The sequence below is a fragment of the Mandrillus leucophaeus genome, unplaced genomic scaffold, assembly GCF_000951045.1.
Source record: "Mandrillus leucophaeus isolate KB7577 unplaced genomic scaffold, Mleu.le_1.0 Scaffold1392, whole genome shotgun sequence".
NCBI lineage: Eukaryota > Metazoa > Chordata > Mammalia > Primates > Cercopithecidae > Mandrillus > Mandrillus leucophaeus.
This window is the reverse complement of record NW_012101357.1, coordinates 1-26,433: the sequence shown is the minus strand read 5'-3', so window position 1 is coordinate 26,433 and position 26,433 is coordinate 1. Positions and strand designations below refer to the sequence as shown.

Genomic DNA, 26,433 nt, shown 5'->3' with positions numbered 1-26,433 from the left:
TGAGAAGAATGTATATTCTGTTGCTTTGGGGTGGAGAGTTCTGTAGATGTCTATTAGGTCCGCTTGGTGCAGAGTTGATTTCATTTCCTGGATATCCTTGTTAACTTTCTGTCTCATTGATCTGTCTAATGTTGACAGTGGGATCTGTCTAATGTTGACAGTGGGGTGTTAAAGTCTCCCATTATTATGATATGAGAGTCTAAGTCTCTTTGTAAGTCTCTAAGGACTTGCTTTATGAATCTGGGTGCTCCTGTATTGGGTGTACATATATTTAGGATAGTTAGCTTTTCTTGTTCAGTTGATCCCTTACAATTATGTAATGGCCTTCTTTGTCTCTTTTGATCTTTGATGGTTTAAAGTGTGTTTTATCAGAGAGTAGGATCGCAACCCCTACCTTTTTCTGCTTTCCATTTGCTTGGTAGATCTTCCTCCATCCCTTTATTTTGAGCCTATGTGTGTCTCTGCATGTGAGATGGGTCTCCTGAATACAGCCAACTGATGGGTCTTGACTCTTTATCCAATTTTCCAGTCTGTGTCTTTTAATTGGACCATTTAGCCCATTTACATTTAAGGTTAATATTGCTGTGTGTGAACTTGATTCTGTCATTATGATGTTAGCTGGTTATTTTGCTCGTTAGTTGATGCAGTTTCTTCCTAGCATGGATGGTCGTTACAATTTGGCATGTTTTTGCAATGGCTGGTTTGGGTTGTTCCTTTCCATGTTTAGTGTTTCCTTCAGGAGCTCTTGTAGGGCAGGCCTGGTGGTGACAAAAATCTCTCAGCATTTGCTTGTCTGTAAAGGATTTTATTTCTCCTTCACTGATGAAACTTAGTTTGGCTGGATATGAAATTCTGGGTTGAAAATTCCTTTCTTTAAGAATGTCGAATATTGGCCCCCACTCTCTTCTGGCTTGTAGAGTTTCTGCTGAGAGATCTGCTGTTAGTCTGATGGGCTTCCTTTTGTGGGTAACCTGACCTTTCTCTCTGGCTGCCCTTAACATTTTTTCCTTCATTTCAACTTTGGTGAATCTGACAATTATGTGTTTTGAAGTTGCTCTTCTCGAGAAGTATCTTTGTGGCGTTCTCTGTATTTCCTGAATTTGAATGTTGGCCTGCCTTGCTAGGTTGGGGAAGTTCTCCTGGATAATATCCTGCAGAGTGTTTTCCAACTTGGTTCCATTCTCACTGTCACTTTCTAGGTACACCAATCAGACGTAGATTTGGTCTTTTCACATAATCCCATATTTCTTGGAGGCTTTGTTCATTTCTTTTTACTCTTTTTTCTCTAAACTTCTCTTCTTGCTTCATTTCATTCATTTGATCTTCAATCACTGATACTCTTTCTTCCAGTTGATCGAGTCGGTTACTGAAGCTTGTGTATTTGTCACGTAGTTCTCGTGTCATGGTTTTCATCTCTATCAGGTCGTTTATGGACTTCTCTGCATTGGTTATTCTAGTTATCCATTCGTAAAATCTTTTTTCAAGGTTTTTAATTTCTTTATGCTGGGTTCATAGTTCCTCCTTTAGCTCTGAGAAGTTTGATCGACTGAAGCCTTCTTCTCTAAACTTGTCAAAGTCATTCTCCGTCCAGCTTTGTTCCTTTGCTGGCGAGGAGCTACGTTTCTTTGGAGGGGGAGAGGCACTCTGATTTTTTTAATTTTCAGCTGTTCTGCACTGCTTTTTCCCCATCTTTGTGGTTTTATCTACTTTTGGTCTTTGATGATGGTGACATGCAGATGGGGTTTTGGTGTGGATGTCCTTTCTGTTTGTTAGTTTTCCTTCTAACAGTCAGGACCCCTCGGCTACAGATCTGTTGGAGTTTGCTTGAGGTCCACTCCAGACCCTGTTTGCCTAGGTATCAGCAGCGGAGGCTGCAGAAGAGAGAATATTGCTGAACAACAAGTGTTGCTGTCTGATTGTTCCTCTGGAAGCTTCGTCTCAGAGGTGTACCCGTCCGTGTGAGGTGTCAGTCTGCCCCTAGTGGGGGATGTCTCTCAGTTAGGCTACTTGGGAATCAGGGACCCGCTTGAGCAGACAGTCTGTCAGTTCTGAGATCTCAGCCTCCGTGTTGGAAGAATCACTACTCTCTTCAAAGCTGTCAGACAGGGACATTTACATCTGCAGAGGTTTCTGCTGCTTTTTGTTTAGCTATGCCCTGTCCCCAGAGATGGAGTCTACAGAGGCAGGCAGGCCTCCTTGAGCTGCGGTGGGCTCCACCCAGTTCGAACTTCCCGGCAGCTTACCTACTTAAGCTTCAGCAATGGTGGGCGCCACTCCCCCAGCCTCGCTGCCGCCTTGCAGTTAGATCTCAGACTGCTGTGCTAGCAATGAGGGTGGGACCCTCTGAGCCAGGTGTGGGATATAATCTCCTGGTGTGCCGTTTGCTAAGAACTTGGTAAAGCACAGTATTAGGGTGGGAGTGACCTGATTTTCCAGGTGTTGTGTGTCATGGTTTTCCTTGGCTAGGAAAGGGAATTCCCTTCCCCCTTGCGCTTCCCAGGTGAGGGGATGCCTCACCCTGCTTTTGCTCTCACTCGTTGGGCTGCACCCACTGTCTTGCACCGACTGTCCGACACGCCCCAGTGAGATGAACCCGGTACCTCAGTTGGAAATGCGGAAATCACCCATCTTCTCTGTCGCTCACACTGGGAGCTGGAGGCTGGAGCTGTTCTTATTTGGCCATCTTGGCACCCAATCCCATCCATCCTTCTTGACTTGTCTTCCTTCCGTCTTGTCTTTTTTTTTTTTTTTTTTTTGGAGACAGGATCTTGCTCTGTCACCCAGGCTCGAGTGCAATGGCATGATCACAGCTTATTGTAGCCCCAGGCTCCTGAGGTGGAAGCAGTCCTCCCAGGTAGCTAGGATTACAGGTGCACACCACCACACTTGGCAATTTTTCTATGTTTTATTTTTGTAGAGGCAGGGTCTCCCTGTGTTGCTTAGGCTGGTCTTGAACTCCTGGTCTCAAGTGATCCTTCTGCCTTGGCCTCCCAAAGTGCATGAGCCACTGCGCCCAGCCTCAGTCAGGTTTTAAATGCAGACAAAGTGCCCTATTCTGGGGGGAAAAAAAGCCACAAAAGACATTTGTTATTAAAGAAGTAAAGCAAGCACCAAGATTTAAGGCAGGAAGGGACAGAGTAACTGGTGTTTTGTGCAAATGCATCTGCGTTTATGATCAAGATTCCCCTTATTTGTAAAGCTACTAACCCCCAGCCTTAAACAGAAAAGGTAAATGCCACTTATTAGTCTTTTGGTTATGTAACAAGAAGGCCTGGACAGTGAGAATTCTTTTTCTTGATTGATTTCATCAATGCTTTCTCCCTGAAGTCAGGAGGTATTAATACCTTGCTATAAGGGACTGCCTTTTAAAGTTCTTTTGGTATCAGACAAGGTCCCTGGCCACCCAGAACTCCACGAGTTTACCACTGAAGATGTCGAAGTATTCCACTTGTCCCCACATGCAATGTCCCTAATTCAGCCTGCAGATCAGGGGATCGTAAGGAGCTTTAAGGCTTATTATACATGGTACTCTATGGAAAGAACTGTCAGCTCTGTGGATGAGAACCTCAACAGAGAGAACCTGTATGTTCAGAAGGATTACACCATAAATATGCCATTGTTACAGAAAAAACTGTGAAGGCCATCAAGACTCAAACAATAAGAAAATTAAAGAAAACTGTACCGATAGTGTACGTGACTTCACAGGATATATGACAGAACCAATCAAGGAAATCATGAACTAGATTGTAGATATGGCAAAAAAAAAAAAAAAAAAAAGGTGCAGGGGGAGGAGGATGAAGGGTTTCAAAATACGGATCTTAGAGAAATTCAAGAGCTAATAGACTCCACACCAGAGGAGTTAACAGAAAACGACTTGGTGGAGACGAGTGTTTCTGAATTAGTGCCAGATGACGAGGAAGAAGACATAAAAGAAGCAGTGCCAGAAAACAAATTGACATTAGACAATCTGGCAGAAAGTTCCAGTTATTCTGGACGGTTTTGACTTCTTTTACAACATGGACCCTTCTGTGACATGGACACTGCAACTAAAGCAAACGGTAGAAGAAGGATTGGTACTGTATAGAGATATTTTTGGAGAAATGAAAAAGCAAAAAATCAGGCAGAAATTATAGTATATTTCCATAAAGTTGCACCAAATGTGCCTGCCTCTCCTGCCTCTTTTTATACCTCCTCCATCACTTTCACCTCTGTAGTCTGAATAGCAAGGTCTACCCCTCCTCTTCCTCCTCCCTCCTCAGCCTACCCAGCCTACTCAACATGAAGATCAGACTGAAGACCTTTGTGGTAATTCACTTTCACTTAATGAGTAGTCAGTATATTTTCTCTTATGATTTTCTTAACAATACTTCCTTTTCTCTAGCTTACTTTATGGTAAGAATACATTATATAACTTACAAAATACGTTAATCAACTGTTTATGTTATTGGTAAGCCTTCTGGTCGACAGTAGGCTATTAGTAAAGTTTTGGGTAAGTCAAAAGTTATACTCAGATTTTTTAAAATTTATTTTTAGTAGAGACAGTGTTTTTCCATATTGGCCAGGCCGGTCTCAAACTCCTGACCTCTGGTGATCCACCTGCCTCAGCTTCCCAGAGTGCTGGGATTACAGGCATGAGCCTCTATGCCAGCCTATATTCAGATTTTTTACTGCACAGGGGGTCAGTGCCCCAATCCCATACATTGTTCAAGGGTCAACTGTATAATAGGATTTGATTCAGAATAAAAAGGAAATGAATTACTCATACACATAGCATCATGGGTACATCTGGAAGACAGGCTGAATAAAATAAGCTAGATATAAAATAATACAGTTGATCCTCAAACAACATGAAGGTTAGGGGTGCCGATCCCTCATGCAGTTGATCTAGCTATAATTTTTTACTCCCCATAAGCTTAAATACCACTGAATACCCTATGGTTGACTGGAAGCCTTACTGATAACATATACAGTTGGTTAATATATGTTTTATATGTTATATGTATTGTATACTGTACTCTTACAATGAAATAGGCTAGAGAAAGAAAATATTAAGAAAATCATAAGAAAGAGAAAATATATTTACTCTTCATTAAGTGGAAATGGGTCATCATAAAGGTCTTCATCCTCATGGTTGTCATGTTAAATAGGCTGAGAGGGAGGAAGAGGATGGGTCAGTCTTGCTGTCTCGGAGGTCACAGAGACAGAAGAAAAGGCACATATAAGTGGACCCACACAGTTCAAACCTGTGTTGTTTAAGGGTCAACTATACATACTATATTATTTCACTTTCATATAATTCTGGAATAAAGGACAATCTGGTTTGTAGTGACAGAAAGCAGATCAGTTTTTGCCTGGCGCAGGTTGTGGATAGGTGATTGACCAGGGAACCTTTTAGGCTGGGGTAATATTCTGTCTCTTGGTTTTGGTGGTGGTTATGTTGGTTTCTGTCATTGTCAAAACTCATCAAATTATATGCTTAAAGTGGGGTGCGTTTTATACTAAAGTTAATTTAACAGTATTAAACCATTTTAGTTAGTTGCTATTTTAACTATAATGGCAAGCTATGACAGACGTATTGTCCTTGGATTTTTGTTAGGCATTTTTTGTTATATTTTTTTCTAGGTAAAATGTTCTCTATGTTAATGTACAAAAATATATGGCTAATATTTGGCTACAGTAAATTCACATAATTAGGATGACTTTAATAAACAAAATATCATTTTTTCTTTCTTCAGTAAGTTCCTTAAATTTATCCTCAACCAGATATCTCCAATCTTTAATATTTCAGTTAAATATGCATTGCGTATCTGCTAAAGATTTAGGGTTATTCCAGATTCACAGTTCTTCTCATTCAGATGGCTTGTTCTTACCCATCATTAAACCCTGAAGAAAAAGGTAATATATAGGTAATATAACAATGGAATGTATTTCTAAGTTATGTTGTGTCATCTTACCTGTGTAATTAGAAACATATCCTTTCTTGTCACTCTGAGATAGCATCTTGGGCAGGAAGAGGGTTTCCAGATCCATTATATCAGAAAAACAACAACAACAACAAAAAAACCATTCCACTCATCCTATAGCTCTACTTTAAAAAAAAAAAAAAAAGATTTCTTCAATTCCTTTTTCTGCTTTTCTTGCTACTAAAGATTGATTATGAAATATTTCAGAAGTTTAGATACGCTTGTTAAAGAAACTCTAGGAAAGAAAGAATACATTCTGCAGAACTAACCTTTATCAATTCGTAGTTTAAATTTGTTCTGAATCTTATCTCTTGTTTTCCAATAGATTCGTTCCTAGTTGACTTCTTGGTTACCTCTTGCTTAGTTCCTGCCATTTATTCATTAACTCAGCAGAAGATTTTGCAGTCTACTGTGTTCCAGACTTTTTGCATCATTTCCTTGATTTTTGAGATCTACCTTGATTCCTTGAAGAGAGTGGTACTATTTACCTCTGGTTTTTAAGGTTTTTGCTCTCCTTTTAGATTTTTCTTCCTGGCCTGGTTCCCTTGCCTTCTCCATTTGCTTCATTTGCTTGGATTTTCAAGAAGCTTTGAAGCTGGATAGGAGTCTCCAGTCTTCCTCTTGATCCATATGTTTCAGGTAAGAACTCCACCTATTTTTTCTACATTGGGGCCTTATTGATTTGAAAAATACAGTCATAATAAAAATGGTTTTTTTTTTGTTTTTTGTTTTTTTTTTGAGACGGAGTCTGCTCTGTGGCCCAGGCTGGAGTGCAGTGGCCGGAACTCAGCTCACTGCAAGCTCCGCCTCCCGGGTTCACGCCATTCTCCTGCCTCAGCCTTCCGAGTAGCTGGGAGTACAGGCGCCCACCATCTCGCCCGGCTAGTTTTTTGTATTTTTTTAGTAGAGACGGGGTTTCACCATGTTAGCCAGGATGGTCTCGATCTCCTGACCTCGTGATCTGCCCGTCTCGGCCTCCCAAAGTGCTGGGATTACAGCCTTGGGCCACTGCGCCCGGCCAATAAAAATGTTTTAACTGGGGAAGAATTTATTTAGAGGAAGAGAGAGGCACATAAAACCTTAAGATACCATCCCAAGTAATTTCCATACTGACACTATTACATTTTTTCAGTGTTTTTTAAGATCTAGTACAATTAGAATATCAATAATTATGATGAAGAAAAAGAGGAGTTTTTCCAATGCTTGGCCTTTGCTCCTTTACATCCATCTAATACCAGAACAATATTAACCTGTTTTGTTACCTTTGCTCTTATATTACAGCCTGTCTCTTCTCTCTTTCTCTCTCTCTTTTTTTTTTTTTTTTTGAGACGGAGTCTCGCTCTGTCACCCAGGCTGGAGTGCAGTGGTGCGATCTTTGCTCACTGCAACTTCTGCCTCCCGGGTTCAAGCGATTCTCCGTCTCTTTTGTCTTAACTCGTAGGTTATCTCTTTAAGAAATTCTGTTTCAGCCATAGTTTTTCCAGTTCTCCATAATCAACGTACCACTTTAACATAGATTTGGAGTGCAAAAACATCGTTGTATTTGAGGAAATAGCTTTCTTTTACCTCTCTAATCGTCTCTTTCATGAATCTTTCTTTAATTTCAATCAGTTTCTTTGTGACCAGAATCAAGACTCTTATGTATTCAGAAGCTGCTTTTGTACTAACAGAAGTTGCCACTTTTTTCATTCTCTTTGAACAGTAAAATTTCAATATATGTACTATTCCTTCTTGGATGGCTTCAAAGAAGTTCATACATTTGATTTTTACCTGTTGCGTTTCAGTTTTTATTACCCATTTCCTCTCTCTTTTTCTCTGTATCAAGATATGGAACATTTCTTGCATCATTTTTTGGTTTACATGTGCCTTATCATGAAGAATCGCTGGTTTCATTTCTGTGTTTATTTTAAACTGATTTATTTTAATTCTCTTATGCCGTCTACTCTTCCAATCTCCGTAAAACAACACATGTTTATTGAGCATATATTGGCATGTGCTAGGCCTTAAGGGTATAGTTATAATTAAGGCATGTTCTCCAAACTTGAGGGATAAGTCTATTCAGGTAGAGAAATATTTCAGCATGTAAGGAATAGCAAATCATATGAACATAGAAGAGCAGAGGAAAGGTGCATGGTAGATAAAGTATGAACCTGACCTTGAAGGTTGAGTAAGAGAGTGCCAAGCAGTGGAAGAGAGTGGGCATTCCAGAGCCATCCAGCCTTAGTTGAAGATTTCAGGATGCTGAGGCATGAAAGCAGGAGTGCTGCTGAGAGCATGATGGAGGTTCTGATGGGTCTACAGCAAGGGTGGTGGGTGTGGACATGAAAGGGAAGGGGAGGGCGGGCTCAAAGTTAGATTGAATGTTCTTGTATATCATGTTATCAAAAAGACAGCCTTCCTTTAATGGTACCTCTGTGTATATGAGAAGAATTAGGAAGAAGAAAACCTGGGAGGAGACTGAGAAGTTACCAGAGGCAAGAGGGGGCATAAGAGCACAAGTTGATATAAAAGCTAGAGGTGGCTGGCCAGGAAAGAGAACTGATAGGAATTTCAGATGCTGCATCAAATTCACGTATCATTCCCCTCTTTTTCCATTAATACTTTCTTTCATTCCCCTATGTTTTGATTTCTAGATTCAAGCAGAAAAGTCCTTCCTCAAAATAGTGTGTCTTGATCAGTTTCAGCAGGATTCAGAAATAATAATCATTTAAGGGTCGGCCTTTTTTCTTGAGTCATTACCACATGGAGCATTCTAATTACATTTTGGTACTATGTAGCAAAGCTGTCTAAACTTACTCTTTCCCCCCTCCCCCCATGACTTCATTGACATGTCTCTCTGGGCTCTTTTGCAAGTAAATATTGTTACAATTTGCCTTCTATGTATGCCTGTGCCTTATTGCCTGTCCTTTTTGTCTTTTTCCATGTTTTTTCACTTTAGTATATGTTGAGAATCCTCTTTTCCGTTTTAAAGTTGTTTTCAGGTACTTTCATCTCACTGTGAACCTAGCCTTTACACTATCCTGGCTCTAGTTCATTCTGATCGCTCCCTTTGTTATTTTATTAACAGTCCTTTTCCTTCCTCCTTTTCCCTTCGAAGTACAAGCCGACTTCTCGGCAGCTCCTGCCATCCTGCTTCTCTCCGCCTCATCGATTCCCCATCTCACTTCAAATCTCAGTAGTAAACATATGTTCTCCCTTGTCTATACCTCTTAATTTCTCTTTTCCACTGTTACTGCTTTCTCTGTAATTGTGTTATTTAACTTTGTTAAGCATTTTATAATATGGAAGATGTGGTTGAAACCTAAGTTGTATTATAAAAAAATCATGTCGTATAAAAGCAAGTTGTTTCCCAAGGAGTACGAAAGTCTCATGATACAAGTTAAAATGGCTGTTGTTTTGGTATTCCTTGATTGTGCTAGTATAAATGTTCAGTGTAGAGAATTTCTCACTTATAGTCGTTGTTTATCAGTGATTGAATTAAGCAACAAATGAAATGAAGATCATCCTAATTCTGACTTACTCTAAATGGAAAATAATATTTTTATATGTTGTGAGTCTTTAAAATTAAAATAGCTTTTTGAATGAACAAGAAAAGAGAATGTCTCCCGGAAGGTCCATTTTATAATCACTCTTTTGGACAAATTAAAGTGTTCCTGACTAATATTTATTTATTTGCACCAGGTGGGAAAAATAATTTTATCTTTGAATCCCATTCTCCTCATAAAATAGAGTTATTGTATCTTTTACACTTGGTTCATTGCCCACTGGGATATTCATTGGTTACCACAAATTGCCTCCATGCCTTGGCAGAAGTCCAGACAGCGCCTGGACAATTTGGACTTCTGCATTGGTCGTTGCTCCCCACACGAGTCCTGAGACAATGGCTTCATTCCCTTTTTCAGCTTCATTTCCCAGGGAAAAGTAGAGAGAGCTATCCTTTCTTCTCCATATGTTCTTCCCCACCCCTAAAACACTTTTATGTGTCATCTTAGTAGATTGGAAAGGAGTTTAGAATCAATGAAGGACGTTAGCAATGGGTTTGTACATTTGTCTTTTTTATTTCTATGCCTTGCTTATTTTCAAAAACAGGTTTTAACTTCTATAACATTTTCCGAATAGCACTGCTGGAAAAAGAATAAATATATTTGCTTTTTCAGTGTGTCATACACTGCATTTCCTTCCTTTAAAAATTTCTTTTGCCATTTTTATTTCCTGAAAAAATTAGCATTAAATATTATTTTTATCCATAGTTGGAAAAAACTAAAGCATCCATTTTACATTTCTATATTGAAGAAGTTTGAACATATAACACATATATTTACAGTTTATAACTCACTTTTTCGTATGTTGCCTCAATGCAAAATTTTGCTTAACTTTAACACAGCTTAAATATAATACTGCCCATATGACAGTCTTGCTGCTTTTGATATTATCTTATAATCTACAATGGTAAAAGCTGGGAAACAGTTTCAAAGTTTGTGGCTTGGTATGTCAAACAGAATATGACTTTCACAATTTGTCTAAAATCTTTTTGCCAAAAATGCTTGTGAAAATTCACATGAATGATGATATTTTATTTTGCAGGTATTTCTTTGGTTTTAAAAAACTGTTTTACTTTTTGATAAACACAGTTTTATAAAGAAAGTGGGAGGAGCTTAGTTGAAGCAATTTATAGACCGTGGAGTGAGACATGATGTCCAAAGATTAAGCAGTCAACTTATTCATCCACTGTGGCAGATGGTTTTCTGTCCTTCCTTTGATGGTTTCCAGGAATAACACATCCATAGTCTTCCAAATTAGCTGATTTGTCAATTGGTTTGAATATGTGTTATACGTTGTTCTTTATTTCCTAAATTTTGTTTTTGCATTTTAACTTATTTGTTAATTCTGTTTCTTCTTGAAAAGAGGAGACTCAAGTAACTTTGAAAAATGATTCTTAATTTATCTGCAGCCCTATTTTGAAATAAAGTGTATATGGTAAAAGAAAGATTTGTGCCCTTTCAAATTTTTGTGTTAAGGATTGAGACTTGAGTTGTGAAAAATTGTCTGTTTGTTTGTTTTTGAGACAGGGTCTTGCTCTGTGGCTCAGGCTGAAGTGCAGTGATACGATCATGACTCACTACAGCCTTGAACTTCTGGGCTCAAGTGATCCTCCAGCCTCAGCCTTAAATATATATTTTTTTAATTTGACAGATTTATACTCGTGGTAGGTGAAATGTTTGAATAAAGAAGTAGTATAACAGGTAGTTATTTTTTCCCCCAATTTTAACATGACATACTTTAGTATTTGGTATAATATGTCCTGAGGTGAATCTGGTTCATTGACTCATGAATACATCCAATAAGTGTATGCTACAGAAACACCTTATTTATTTATTTGTTTGTTTGTTTGTTTGAGACAGGGTCTGGCTTTGTCACCCAGGCTGGAGTGCAGTGGTGCAATCCTGGCTCACTGCAACTTCCGCCCCGCTGGGCTCAAGTGATTCTCCCACCTCGGCCTACCAAAGTGTTGGGATTATAGACATGAGCTATCATGCCCAGCCTATTTATTTTAATATATGCTTTGTTGCCCTTCTTTGGAAAAAGTCTTATTCTGGTTATTCCGTTATTTCTTGTTCTTGTGCTGTAAATCCCTCTATTTGGTGAGTCCACTGACTGTCTCTCATCATGGTTCATTTTCTATTCTGGTCTGTAACTTATTACTGTGATGCATCATTAGTAAAGGTTTAGTCTGTTCTGTGCTTTGGAAGCATTCCTGCAAAGAGTTTTCACATTTGCTCTTACCAGGTCCTAAAGTTTCACCAGTTCAGGACTACTTTTCTTTTTTCGGTTTTTGGCATGAGGATAGGGTGGGATTGTAAACCATGAAGGTTGTGTGAATTTAGTCCCACACTCTATGTGTGGTTCATGCCTAATATGGTTCTGATTTCCTCTGGTGACTTTCCCCCCATTGCCTTAGTTGATGTCATGCCTACTTGGGCTTCCTCGCCAGTGAGCTAACTTTTTATAGTCCCGGTTTCATGGATAGGGTGATCCTTTCAGAGTTTTGGCTTTATGAAGGTCCTTCCAACTGTGACCAGTGTCTTGAAATAATGTCTCTCATTGGGTGTTAGGGAGCCCCCTTGTAACCATTATGGCCTGTAACTGGTTCCATGAGTCATATTAGCTTGAGCCCCTCACCTCTGCTCATTGACTCTTTTTTCTGCTCATTGACTTTTTTTTTTGAGACAGAGTTTTGCTGTTGTTGTCTAGGCTGGAGTGCAATGGCGCGATCTTGGCTCACTGCAACCTCCACCGCCCGGGTTCAAGCAGTTCTCCTGCCTTACCCTCCTGAGTAGCTGGAATTACAGGCATGTGCCACCATGCCCGGCTAATTTTGTATTTTCAGTAGAGATGGGGTTTCTCCATTTTCATCAGGCTGGTCTCAAACTCCCGACCTAAGGTGATCCACCTGCCTCGGCCTCTCAAAGTGCTGGGATTACAGGTGTGAGCCACCATGCCCAGCTGACTTTCTTCTTAGTTTCTTATAACTGTGGATTCTCTGCACTTGTTTCAAGTTCAGTTCTTTAGTGTTTCAGTGCTTATATTTTTAAGCATTTCAGTGTGTTTGGATCTGTCTGGGAATGAGACGCAAAGGGATGCTGTTATACAATTTAAAATTATTTGGATTTTTACAATTTTTTAGTTTGCTCATCACCTTTCTATCAACATGTCAAACATTTTGTGCCTATTATGTACTGTGTACTTTGAGAAATAAAGATCTTTGGCTAGATTCCCTCTTTCAAGAGACTTACTCCTAATATAAACCCTAGAGGAACTAAGGTATATATGTCCTATAGAAATGCAGTGCCAGTAGGTGTCAGAAAGTAAGGCTACTGATGTGGAAAAAAGTGGTTAGAAAAGAAATGATAGAGGAAGCGAGACTTAATGTAAAATACGAAGCGTGGTTAGAACTTGATTGGGTTTGCTGGGTTAGACAAGATGAGATTGGTCCAGCTTGAAGAGAGCCTTAAAATACCAAACCAACGAATTTAGATTATATCTTGTAGGTAAGAAAAAGGCATTGGAGGTTTTTGAGTGGAAGGGACATTTAGTGCAAATAATGTTTTATAATCTTAGTGCTAAAGTTTTGGAAGACTAGTACGTCACTCTATTAAAGAAAAGTTGGGACCGGGCGTGGTGGCTCATGCCTGTAATCCCAGCACTTTGGGAGGCCGAGGCAGGTGGATCACATGAGGTCAGGAGTTCAAATCAGCCTTACCGACGTGTTGAAACCCCGTGTTTACTAAAAACACAAAAAATTAGCTGGACGTGGTATCGTATGCCTGTAGTCCCAGCTACTCGGGAGGCTGAGTCATGAAAATCGCTTGAAACCAGGAGGCAGAGGTTGCAGTGAGCCGGGATTGTGCCACAGCACTCCAGCCTGGGCGACAAGAGCAAGACTCTGACTCAAAAAAAAAAAAAAAAAAAAAAAGAAAGAAAAGTTGGTACATCTCCTTTCTTAGAAGTTAAACTCAAGACTTTACAGGTACAAAAATAAGTTTGTTTCATAGTTCCTTGTTTTTGTCAACAAAAGTTTACCTACTCAATGAGGATGGGCCCCAGCCTATGTTGTAAATGGGTAGAGCTGGCTGGGAACAAGAGTGGCCACTGAGAGAGCTCGTGCCTCTTGGGGTCTTGTTGATTGTTGAAGGTTACAAACTAGATCAAATTTTTAAAAACCCCTGTTTGGCCTCGGTAAAATATGTATGCAAACATAGTTTGAAACAAAAGCTGTGAGTTTGCAACCTCTCTATAGATAGTGTTCATTATTAAATCTTTATTATATTCTAGCATAACATCTAAAAAATACATTATTTTACGTTATTTAAAATTGTGTACAAAATAGAAATATGTGGCCTGTTTGATTTGAAAGGTTGAATAACTGACTGTTTACTTATAATCATATTTTTGGATATTCTGACTTTGAGACTTGGACATAAAAATATTTTCCAAAACTCTTGTCTTACAGGTAAAAGAATGTCACATGTCAGCATTTGTACCTGAAGTCAGTATGAAAATTTCAGGGTACATGGATGAATGCCAACTTTTGCATTTCCCATGTGTATCCTGTGGCCATTCTATCCGGGGTGAGTGATTTCTAAGAGTAGCTGGCAACAAACCAGATGCCAGCCAGTCGTGGACTGCCCTAACAAATAATGCTAAGAGTTATAAATTAAACACTGTCTGGTGATCTGTGATGTGTACGGCAGTTAATTTAGTTCATCTGGATTAACTGTCAGCACCAAAAAAACTATATTCCCATAATGTGAAATCTGAATTTAGTATGTTTGGAAGAGAGTAATAATTAACAGTAGGGAATTATTTGTTAACATGTAAAATTACAGCAATGCCTAAGATTCTTTTGAATTTACAGCAGTATTTTAGTCATTCACCGTGTAATTTAAATAATTTTAATTTCAGATTCAAAGACTTAGTATTTCTTGAGTGATGGCTATAATTTTGTATAAAATACGGCTTTTTGGATTATATATCTTCCATTGCCTTATAATATAGTTTTGCTTACTATATTGTATACATAACAATATTTAGGTTTCTTAAAAATACATTAGAACATGACTTCACATTTGTATTTTAAAACTTGTTTTTTTAGTTTCATTCTGGGAAATTACATTGAGGGTAGAGCCTGTTTGTTACCTTATCCATGCATTTTTCGGCTTATTTAAATTATTTTACTTCACCAAACCATTCATTTTTTTAGAACATCCTTCAAAGAGTTCATGCGTCTTACTGAGGACACCTGACCTTTTGAAGCTTCATAATTCACATCTAGATGTCACCGGTCTTTCCCATGTTAACAGTTCTGACTATGTTTTATTATATATGCCTTCGGCGCCGAGCCAGGACAGCTACAAGAGGAGAGATGATGAACTGCCATAGAACTATAGAATCAAACAGCCGGACTTCTCCTCTCAATGCGGAGGTGGTCCAGTATGCCAAAGAAGTAGTGGATTTCAGTTCCCATTATGGAAGTGAGAATAGTATGTCCTATACTATGTGGAATTTGGCTGGCGTACCAAATGTATTCCCAAGTTCTGGTGACTTTACTCAGACAGCTGTGTTTCGAACTTATGGGACATGGTGGGATCAGTGTCCTAGTGCTTCCTTGCCATTCAAGAGGACACCACCTAATTTTCAGAGCCAGGACTATGTGGAACTTACTTTTGAACAACAGGTGTATCCTACAGCTGTTCATGTTCTAGAAACCTATCATCCTGGAGCAGTCATCAGAATTCTCGCTTGTTCTGCAAATCCTTATTCCCCAAATCCACCAACTGAAGTAAGGTAAGACTAATTTTTTAATGACCTAAGTTATATGGTAGAAAGGTTTTGGTTGTTTTAATATTGGATATCTTTTTTATTGCAAACATTCTTTATAGTGATTTACATGAATTTGATTTTGAAAATATTCCTTAGTTTTCTGATGGGAAAGAGAGATCACTCATATAAAGATTTAATGCAGGCTTTATACCTGTAGTACCTCACACTATAATATTCATGGCTTATGCTATTTGCATCTCATAAAATTTACCAAAACCAAAAAACACAATTTGAACTCATAGGGACCATTCTGAGACGTTAGTATGAAATTTGACTTTGAAGATATTTTCAAACAGGCATCATGTTATTGCTTTTAAATCTTTTCAACAACTCACAATAGGCCTGTGAGTGATACTTAAGAGGAGGTCCTTAGGGGATTTGGTTTAATGTTAGTTGAATGTTTTTGCAACAAGCATATTCATTTAAAAATCAGTGTTGCTTTAAGTAATTCATGCATTCTCCCTATAAGCCTATTTTGCACATAGCAGCTCCTTGGCTCTCATTTTTGTCATTCAACCTCCTAATTAAAAAAAATATTAATATAATGCAGTCTTGCACGTACCCTGTTCTCCATGTGCCTAGGACCCATTCTGCCCTCAAATAAACCACTTTTATCGCTCATTTTGTATCTTTCCAGAATTTCTTTGTGCAGATACAAGCAAATACAAATGTAATTTTATTTTTTTATGCATAAAAGTAAGCATATTTATCACATTGTACTGTACCTTGTTTGTTTCACACAGTAGTATATATTGGTTCTTTTCATGTAAGTACAAAGAGAGCTTCCTCATTCTTTCCTGCAGTTGCAAGGAATGCATAGTGTGTATGAACCCCAACTTATTAACTAGTCCCCCATTGATGGGCACTTAGTAGTTTCTAGTCTTTTGCTGTTATAAACATTAATGCAGGGAATTACCTTATCATAAGTCACTTCACATGTGTGCAAGTATATCTGTGGGATAAATTTCCCAGAAGAAGGTTACTCAACCAAGGATAATTTGATAATTTTGTAATGTTTAACATTTGTTTTTGCATTTTAACAATTTATTTTTAATTACATTTAATTTTAATTTTTAACAGTTGTAATTTTGATATATAATGCCAAATTCCTCTCCAAAGGGTCTGTACTATTTATATTCCCACTAGCAGGGCATGTACATGAGTGTTTTGCCAAAGCCTCGCCTACAGAGTATGTTAATAAATTTCAATATTTTTGCAATTTAATAGGTGAAAAATGTTATCTCATGTTAACTGTTAAAATTCTTTTATTATCTCTGAGGTTGAAATCTTTTCATATGTTTAAAAACCATTTATATTTCTTTTTCCTTTAACTATCTGATCATATTATTTGCTGATTTTTTCTATTACTTATGAATCTTAGCAGTTCCTAGGACTTTATATCACTTTATTAAATCACTCATTCATTAAATATTTTAGTGTCTACCATGTGCTAGGTGTTGTTCTAGGTATTAGAGATGTGTCAGTGAGCAATGAACAAAGTAAATAAAAATCCCTGCTCTCAGGAGCTTATTCTAGCCTGAGAGCAGATCAGGGCGCCTGTTCAGCTGTAGGATGGCCAGCTGCCAGTGCAGGAGGAGGTGGGCAGGGGTCAGCTGCTACCTCTGTAACATGCTGCTCCTCTGATGTCTCTGTCCCCTCATCTCTAAGGGAACACTTCCAGGGCCTGCCAGAAAGCATACAGAGTACAGCTCAACTTGAAGATTGCTGGTATAATCTTTACTTTTTTTCCCCCAGAACTACCTAATAATTCATTGCAAATAATGTTATTAGTCATTTTTTAATCTCAGAAAGCCAGCATACTTTAACTAAAATCAGATTTTTTTTTCTCCTTAAGAAGAAAAAAAAAGTATTACCGGGGTAGGATCTTTTGTTTTGTTTTGTTTTGAGACAGGGTCTCTCTCTCTGTCGCCCAGGCTAGAGTATAGTGACATGGTCTCGGCTCACTGCAACCTCTGCCTCCTGGGTTCACAAGATTCTCCTGCCTCAGCCGCCTGAGTAGCTAGGATTACAGGTACATGCCACCATGCCTGGCTAATTTTTATAGTTTTAGTAGAGATGGGGTTTCACCATGTTGGGCAGGCTGATCTCAAACTCTTGACCTCAGGTGATCCGCCCGCCTCGGCCTCCCAAAATGCTGGGATTACAGACATGAGCCACCGTGCATGGCAGGATCTTTTCTTACATGAGAATTGTTTTATTAGGACTCTGTCATTCTTCTTACAAAGTTATCCACTTTTTCCCAAGAATCTGAAAAGATTTAGGGATGAGATCAATGGAACATGTAATGTGTTTTCTCCAGTGTAAAACTTAACAGCTGTATAACTAATTTTAAGTATAAATCATGCTCTTGGGTTACTGAGAGTTACTGGTGTGTGATTGTGATTAAAGTTAAAACTTTATTTATACATGTATCTCTGATTTTCTTTACTGATTTTCAGCTTTAATCTACTGAAAATATCATTACATTTTAAGAGAAAAAAAGGTGACCAATATATTATTAAGGTATATGAAAAGCCTTTTTAAATTTTACTGATTATGAAATCAATAGCTGTTTCATTGTTTAAAAAGAAGCTAGAAAATACAAAAAAAAGGAAAATATATATGAAAAAAATCTGTAATTCTTCTGCCCAAATTCAGTAACTGGTAACATTTGGGTGAATTTTTTTATACAATCAGAAACATTTATTGAACACCCTCTCTGCTAGTTTACTGCTAGGAACCAAGTAGAGAGTCAGACAGAGATGGCTCTTTTATGAGCTTACAGGCCAGCCTAGAAGAGGACCATATAGAACATGTATTGGCAGAGGGGAGAACCTAATCTATGGGCTCAGAGAAGGCTTCCCTGGGGAAGTGACTTACCTGCAACCTGAGGGTTGAGTGAGGCCCCAGTGTGGATAGGAAAGGAGGAGAAACGACAGCACATTTGAAGGTGAGATCGTGAGCTAAGATCATGGTGTTTGAAGAAGTGAGAAAAGTCCAAGAATGCAGAGAATAAGCTATTGGCAAATGCAGACATGGGAGTGACATTCTTAAGATTTAAACTAGTGGTTTCTAGACTTTTGGATTTTATAGAATTTTGGATCCAGCTTCCCAGAAGAATATCTTGAGGCGACTATTCCTCTGCAATTTATTATGCAAAAACTGTGGGAGAAGCTAGTAAGGGAGTAGAGGAAGCACGATGGGAAAAAGTCAAGCAAGGATGCAATATCATGTGAAGTCTCAGTCTGCTGGGAGGCAAAGTTGCTAGAGAGCTGGACTCTCGTACTCCTGCACCAACCAGACTTCGACCATGGGCTGGAAGGGTGGGAATGGGGACTGTCAGTCTTCCAGGCACATGTCACTCCCTAGATGAAGCCCAAGGTAGTTTTGTGAAGGAGGTTGTAGGTGTAAACCCTTAGGAGCAAAGCAAGCCTATCTGCAGGGTGGCACATAGAACTGATGAGATGGGGGGTGTGCAGGTGAATGGAGTTCAAGTGGGAGGAGTCAGTCACAATAAACTAGTAACATAATAATGATCATAAACATTAGGGAACTCATCGACTTGTTGGATTATTTACTGTGCTAAATTAATGTACAGTGAAAAGACAAAATACCAATTTTATCTATCATCACCATCATTTCATAAAAGTTTATGCATCTGTTTTAAAAAAAAATTAACCAGTGATGAGCTTGGTCAATTCCGAGTTAAATGACAAAATCATGTTTCTTCGCCAACAAAGTCGAAAGGACCAGATCATGACAAATTTGTGAAATGATTACTTAAGCAACTCAGTTTATACCAAGAAATTAGCATGATTAGAATCTTGAATAAAGATTTTTTTCAATTTTATAAGAACATATATGTGTGATAGGTGCATACTAAATGTGCATTCTCACACTTAGTGATGGAAAACTCCATCTTGTACTACTGTTTGGGAACCACTGGGCTGCACTGCCTATTATTTTAATTTTATATCCCCCCCTTAGAAGTTAACAAACAAGAGTGTGTTGGAGTAGCTCAGGAATTTGCAGGAAATTAACTACTTTTAGTCCCAGAACATTTAAAATTTAAAACCAGTCTTTTCCTATTTCATGTGATTGCATTTCTTTGTTCAGTAAATGAAGTGGAAAAGTTACAGGCAGTTCTACCAGATCTTAAAGTCTTTTCATTTCTTGCTTAATACCTTATTAAGAGGAAAAGGAAAAGGCCAGGCATAGTGGCTCACGCCTGTAATCCCAGCACTTTGGGAGGCCCAGGTGGGTGGGTCACAAGGTCAGGAGTTCGAGACCAGCCTGGCCAAAATAGTGAAACCCCCATCTCTACTAAAAATACAAAAATTAGCCAGGCATGGTGGTGGGCGCCTGTAATTCCAGCTACTCGGGAGACTGAGGCAGGAGAATCGCTTGAAACCAGCAGGTGGAGGTTGCAGGTTTTAGAGTGCCCTAGTCCTGTGAATAATATCTTAATGGATGCCTATGTAAGACTCAGAAAGTAGGCTAGCTCAGGGTTACCATTTGGAAGAGAGAGACAAGGAAAAGGGGAAGAGGAAGATGACAAATAGAGGTCAGATTAAAGAAACCAGTTGGAATAAAGTTATTTGGGAATGAAATTTAATGATGTGGAATTTTTTTTCAGTGTACAAAGCACTCCAACTATATAATATTGAAATTAAGAAAGCAGGGAGAAAAAAAGAGGCTTTCATAGAATTTGCTACCAAATTGAGTTAAGTAACGATTTCACAAATTTGTCATGACCTGGTCCTTTCGACTCTGTGGGCCAAGAAACATGATTTTGTCATTTAACTCAGAATTGACTGAGCTCTTCGCTAGTTAATTTTTTTTTTTTTTTTTTTTTTTTTAAGTACATGCTAGTTTATTAGTTTCCAATTAGAAATGGTCTGGGAGGCAGGGAGTGAATAGATACACCTGTCAGAATACTTTTTACTTTTATTTCTGTTTTCCTATACTATTCCTTTACTTTCAGCTAGTGAAATGGAACAGGGTTGGCAAGATAACTTTCTTTGCTGGCTACTAGATATACTAACTGGCTAGGATAAATTTTGGTTGCAGGGAAGCTTTATGTACTCATCTGCCTGGCTTCAAGCCTCAATACAGGTTAGAAAACTTGCTTTCTTTGATTTCCATTAATGAAACATCTCTCTTCCTCTCATCTACCCACTGCTTCCTGGTTGCCCTGGAGAATGTTTCTCAGTGGTATAACAGCAAGTCAACAGTCATAGAGAGAATGGTTTATTGTTTCTGAGCACTGGACACATAGTAGTCATCCAGTACAATCAACAGAAAGAACATTAAATGGGCTGTGCTGGTTACCATCCCAGAATTGAATGCTCCAGATGCAGACTGTAAGCCTAGTCTCAAAGACATTCCAGGCTGAAATTTGCACATGTGATACTCGAGATTTAAAATACTTAAAGAGTACATTAGAGTTTGTCAGATTTGTCCAGTAGGTAAATACAGTGTATGAGCATAATACTAAACATGTAAATGTACATATTACAGAGGCCATGACCTAAAGGAGTTTAATCATATCAACTCTGCCCTGGGGCTAGAGAATTAAAAGAGTTGGGCTTTCTCCAGAATGTGTGTGTGTTTGTGCGTGTGTATGTGTGTGTACCCCTGTGTACATGTGCATATGTTTATGTTTGTTTTCTTGTTGTCACTGACTAGTTTTTATTATTCTGGCTTTAGTTTTCCAGAATAAAAAGAAATTTGAATATTCTCTTGTTGGGTAAGATAGATACCTTTCTCTTTTTAACTTTGAAATGATACATTTTAGCTCTGTTGGGGAATTTTAAACAGAAACTTTAATGCAGATAGCAGAAAATCTATTTGTATTGGTCTCATAGTTAATATTAATTCAAGTGTCCACAGACCTAGAAATAATTTTTGTCTTTTTTTTCTTGTTGCTTTTTCGATTATCAAGAAAAATAAAAGTAAAATATAAAAACTAATGATTTACTTGCAAATTTTTAATATTTAGACATATTTTTAAATCTTTATCTAAAGACAGGTACGATCCTGATATTCTACTTTAAGTGTAATTTTTGCAGCTTCTGATATATGTGTAACTAAATAATCTTCATGCTATATAGAAGTCAGAAGCAAGAATGATGCTAAAATAACATTAATCCTAATAAGTTTAAACATGCTAGAAATGTTAAGGAAGTCAGTTTAAAGCATCATCTCACCCTGTCTATTTTGCATGTTCTGCAAGGTAGCTAGAGAGGAGTTTTGTAGATTAATGCATTATTAAAATGGAATATTTATGTTCTAATCAGTATCTTTATACTTATATTTATAATTTTTTAATTTGATTTACATTATAATGCATTTCAAATTATACATGAAGACCTGTATTGTGTGCATATTTATTTATTGCTAAGCACTTGGCAGACGTTATTTCTATATTATATTTTCAGTGTTTTTCTTAGGCCTCACAAAACTCCCCATTGAAACTAAACAAAAAGGTTGGTTTGGTTCACATGTGCTGTAAACCAGTATAGGTGGTTATTTCATAGGGTCTTGAGGGGTCCTTGTTTCTTGGAGATGTTCCTCCAGCATTGTCTGGTGTCAATTTGCAGTAGTGACGAAAGAGTAAGACCAAAATTTGAATTTTCTCACCAGTATTGTTTTAGATATTTCAGCTTCTGTTCCCCAGCACCTATATGACTAGCTCTGTTTTACTGCATATATTTACATTAGAGTTATTCAAATCAATTCCTTTGTTAGGAACCTTTGATTTTACAAGCTAATCTCTAGGGACACTTCTTAGGTTCAGGTTGGCACGCCAGGTTTATTTTTCCGCCTTGTCACTGGAAGAAGATACCCACCTGCTTCTCTTTCCTCATTAAACCTGCCACAGCCTGCTCTATTCTTTGGAACTCTTTCCCTGCCTTGCAAGATTGGTTATAGATTGTAACTAATTTCTCCATTGCTACTTTATTGTTGCCTCTGAATACAAGTACTCACAGGCTATTTATGTTTGATGGATTTTATTCCTACATTTCAGGAGAGAATCAGCAAAAATAACAAGTATGGGATTTTAAATATTCTGGAAACTTCAATAAAAGTCCCTACTGTTAAAGTTCCCTGTTCTGTGGTTCCTGATTCCCTTCGTGATATGTTTATTAGAATTCCTCTGGAGCTTGCTTTTATTCCTGGAGGTGGAAATTGCCATACTTCCCTCTCTATTCTTCCAAGATTGTGGCTATATGCTTTTCTTGGTCCATTCTTGGGCCTAAAACAGTTGGAGTACCTATATGTTGATGGCTTCTATAGTTTTGGCTCTGATTTCTTCCTTGAATTTCAAATTCTTTTTTTTTTTTTTTCTCAGTTGCCTCTATGCTTTGCCATTATCAGTTTTTACTTAGATCTCAGTAGGTCATTGGGCCAGGAAAATAAACGAACAATTTATTGGTGGAAAAAATCTCATGTAATTAATGAGTATATAAAAAAATTAAGTGTTATTAGTAATCAGTGAATTACAAATTACATCATAAGGAGATATGGCTCACAATCAAACTAGAGATTATTTTTAATGCTTTCAGTGATCATTCTTATGTACTATTGGCATAAGCTTTTTTGAAAGCAGTTTGTAGTGTATATTGAGAGACTTAAAAATATTCTTATTCTTTGATGTAAAATCTTTATTAAAAAATTTTACTAGCCACAGTAAATAATTAAGAATAGAGGAAGGATGATAATTGAAGTATTTTTTAAATGTTTCTAATTTTCTCTTCTCTATTAGAAACAATATTAAAGAAATAGTTAACTGACATATAAGTATATTAAGTACCTGATGATACTATGATTATGAAGAATCTTTAATTTTGGAAAATAGTTCTATAAGAAGACTTATATGGAGATGGAATATAAGTTAGGCCTTGAAGAATAGATAGGCAGATAATAGTAGGTTGGGCATTTCATGGGGAGGAAGATAACACGAGCAAAGACATAAAGGTGGAAATAAGTTTATTGCATGGAAAATAATGATTAATCTGGCTGGGAAGCAGGAGTTCATTTGGAGAAATAGGAGAATGTTATTCCCCTTTTATGTGTTTAGATATTTGCTAGATACTAAGGATATAAGGATAACTTAAAGATGGCAAAAATGGAAATTCAGGAGAAGGGCATATATAAGAAACACTTTCTTGAAACAGTTGATGAAACTTCATGATTTGATAAAATAAAGAGAAAAAGATAATATGAAAATTTTGCGTTTATATGAGGCTAGTGACAGAAATGGAAAGGCTGAAGTAGGAGACCTTTGTGAAGCAAAATGATCAGTTTAGTTTTTGCGGTTGGTTTAAGCTATGTACACAGGAGAGCTTCATCTTCATGTGTTTTATTCTTACTTTGAGTTTACTTATCTTGTAAAATGGAATGTTGTTCAGCTACCTCTAACTACATGTTCCGGTTTTTAAACTGACCAATGTGAAATCTATAAAAAAAAGGACTGTTTGGGGACTTATAAAAATAAATTACGTAATAAGGTCTGTGGCATTTGGTTTTTTAAAGTCTTTATATCTTGGGAACAATACTTATATTGGATTCTGTTTATTTTGATGACTTTGTTTCACACTGTGACATATTGGGCATGGGGCTATAACCTTAAGGGACCAGTAGATCTCATTCTAAACTGTATTATAGGGAAGTTTCTTTTTTTGGCAGATGGGAGATTCTTTGGTCAGAGAGACCTACGAAGTTGAATGCTTCCCAAGCTCGCCAGTTTAAACCTTGTATTAAGCAGATAAATTTTCCCACAAATCTTATACGACTGGAAGTAAATAGTTCTCTTCTGGATTATTACACTGAATTAGATGCAGTTGTGCTACATGGTGTGAAGGACAAGCCAGTGCTTTCTCTCAAGACTTCACTTATTGACATGAATGATATAGATGATGATGCCTATGAAGAAAAGGATGGTTGTGGAATGGACAATCTTAACAAAAAGTTTAGCAGTGCTGTCCTCAGGGAAGGGCCAAATAATGGATATTTTGATAAACTACCTTATGAGGTAAGCCAAAAATATTTAGCAGCAGTATTGGATAAAACACTATAGATTTTTAGTCTTTAGATATTAATGTTTACTGAGCATTGGTAATTGAGCATTGGTAAGGTATATGTAATTTGATGTGTTGTATATTTTGATTTTGGAAAAACTAGACAAAATCATGTTTTAACTAATTTCACTGCTTTTGTTTTGGTTTGGCTTTAGTGTTTCTGGATAAACTATTAAGTATGTATTTTCATATTGCTAATAATAACCAAATACAAAAATCAGTAATAAGTAACAATCCACTTTAATTCATATTACACAGTTTAAGTATGGGCAATACATGCATAACTTTGTATTAGTTATGTTAAAGATGATTTGCTATTAAAAATAAGAATATTAAGATTGTGAGATGAATGCTTATTCTATTTAATCCATAATTTAATCCATAGTTTCTCTAAGTGTCATTTTTTTTTTCTATACTAACTCTATTCTGTATTCTCCTAACTGTAATTTTTGGTCTAGGCAGGTAGTGCTTTTACCTTGGAATTATTAATACTTTTTTTTTTTTTTTTCCTGAGATGGAGTCTCACTCTGTCGCACAGGCTGGAGTGCAGTGGCATAATCTCAGCTCACTGCAACCTCCGCCTCCTGGGTTCACGCCATTCTGCTGCCTCAGTCTCCCAAGTAGCTGGGACTACAGGCACCCTCAACCATGCCCAGCTAATTTTTGTATTTTTAGCAGAGACAGGGTTTCACCGTGTTAGCCAGGATGGTCTCAATCTCCTGACCTCGTGATCCGCCTGCCTCGGCTTCCCAGGGTGCTGGGATTACAGGCGTGAGCCACCGCGCCCGGCCCCAGAATTATTAATACTTTTTTATGTGTCTAGTCTGAAGTCTTGTTTTCAGTGTGTCCCTACTGGGGTGTTTCTGAGGTATATTTAGCATCCCAGGCTCCCGATGTCAAATGCTAGTAGCATTCCAGGATCATGTGATATCAAAACCTCTCCCCATCAGTTTCGAAATATTCCTAGGGGTGAGAGTAGGGCCAAGCATTTCTGTCTCCCACTGAAAACTACTGTGTGGCTAAAAATGTATAATCAGTTTTCTTTTTAAGAAAACTTTATAGACTCAAATTTTAACCAACTGAGATATCCCTCTTCCAAATTGATGGGTATTTCAGATTTCATGGAAATAACACAAATAGCTTAACTTTCATGAAACAATAAGATAGCCTCTTGAATGTGTTAGAGTAATAGTAGCTATAATGCCTCTCCAACATATTACAGTTAAAATGCCATGGCACGTCCTGTGAAGTAGCTAAAGTTGCCACATAAAGATGAATTTAAGTGTCCAAGGTAATTTGGTCTTTAAGCCATGGGACCAGGGTCCCACCCAGACCTCATGTGATGGAAAGGAAGCTTCACAGATTGGACAAGACTGGCCTTTACTGGGAGGAGGGAGGAAAGATGAAGGAAAAGCTGGGTTTGTGGGGAGAGAGGAGCATGAGATACTGACAGTGTTGCTCCTCAGGGCTCTGAGGAGGGTCTGTTGTGGCAGCAGTGGGAGCAGTTCATCTGGAGTAGAGTGAATCGCTGCTTTGATTCTTACCCACTTGCAAAAACTGTAAAATAGAAGTTTAATTTCAGCAAATACATCTTAAACAGTTTATTGAAATTTCTCCAGACCTGATAAAATGCTTGACCCATAGAATTTGAATGAAGGCCAGAGGACACTTTAGGCAAAGGGAAGAGAAGATACAAAGATGAGAAGTGAAACTGTGTGACTTGTTTGGGAACTCCAGTATTTCAGTGTGGCCAAAACATAGGATTTGATAGGGAAAACTGTAGGAGATGGAATTGGATGGAGGCTCAGGGCTGCCTCAGTGCACAGCTCCATGCACATAGATGACAGTGATTGGGACTCCCTGTCTTTGGCAGTGCGGAGTCTATTCTGCTGCATCATAGAGGGCTGTCTGGGTTTCACCAAGAGATTTGCATTGGGGCGGAGCAAGATGGCCGAATAGGAACAGCTCCAGTCTCCAACTCCCAGCGCGAGCGACACAGAAGACCG

The 26,433-nt window shown here is 38.0% G+C and overlaps 1 protein-coding gene across 1 annotated transcript in view; it reads left to right on the top strand.

Moving 5' to 3' along the window:
* The window catches only part of LOC105534809 (F-box/LRR-repeat protein 4-like), a gene marked incomplete at its 3' end in the record, with an annotated part of 39,052 nt that extends 14,671 nt beyond the window's left edge, over positions 1–24,381 (top strand). The window contains exons 2-5 of the mRNA XM_011973681.1: positions 6,485–6,602; positions 13,975–14,092; positions 14,725–15,308; positions 24,036–24,381. Coding sequence (XP_011829071.1) covers positions 14,797–15,308; positions 24,036–24,381 — 858 coding nt within the window. The remainder of the gene's footprint in view (positions 1–6,484; positions 6,603–13,974; positions 14,093–14,724; positions 15,309–24,035) is intronic.
* Between the last annotated feature and the right edge of the window lie 2,052 nt (positions 24,382–26,433).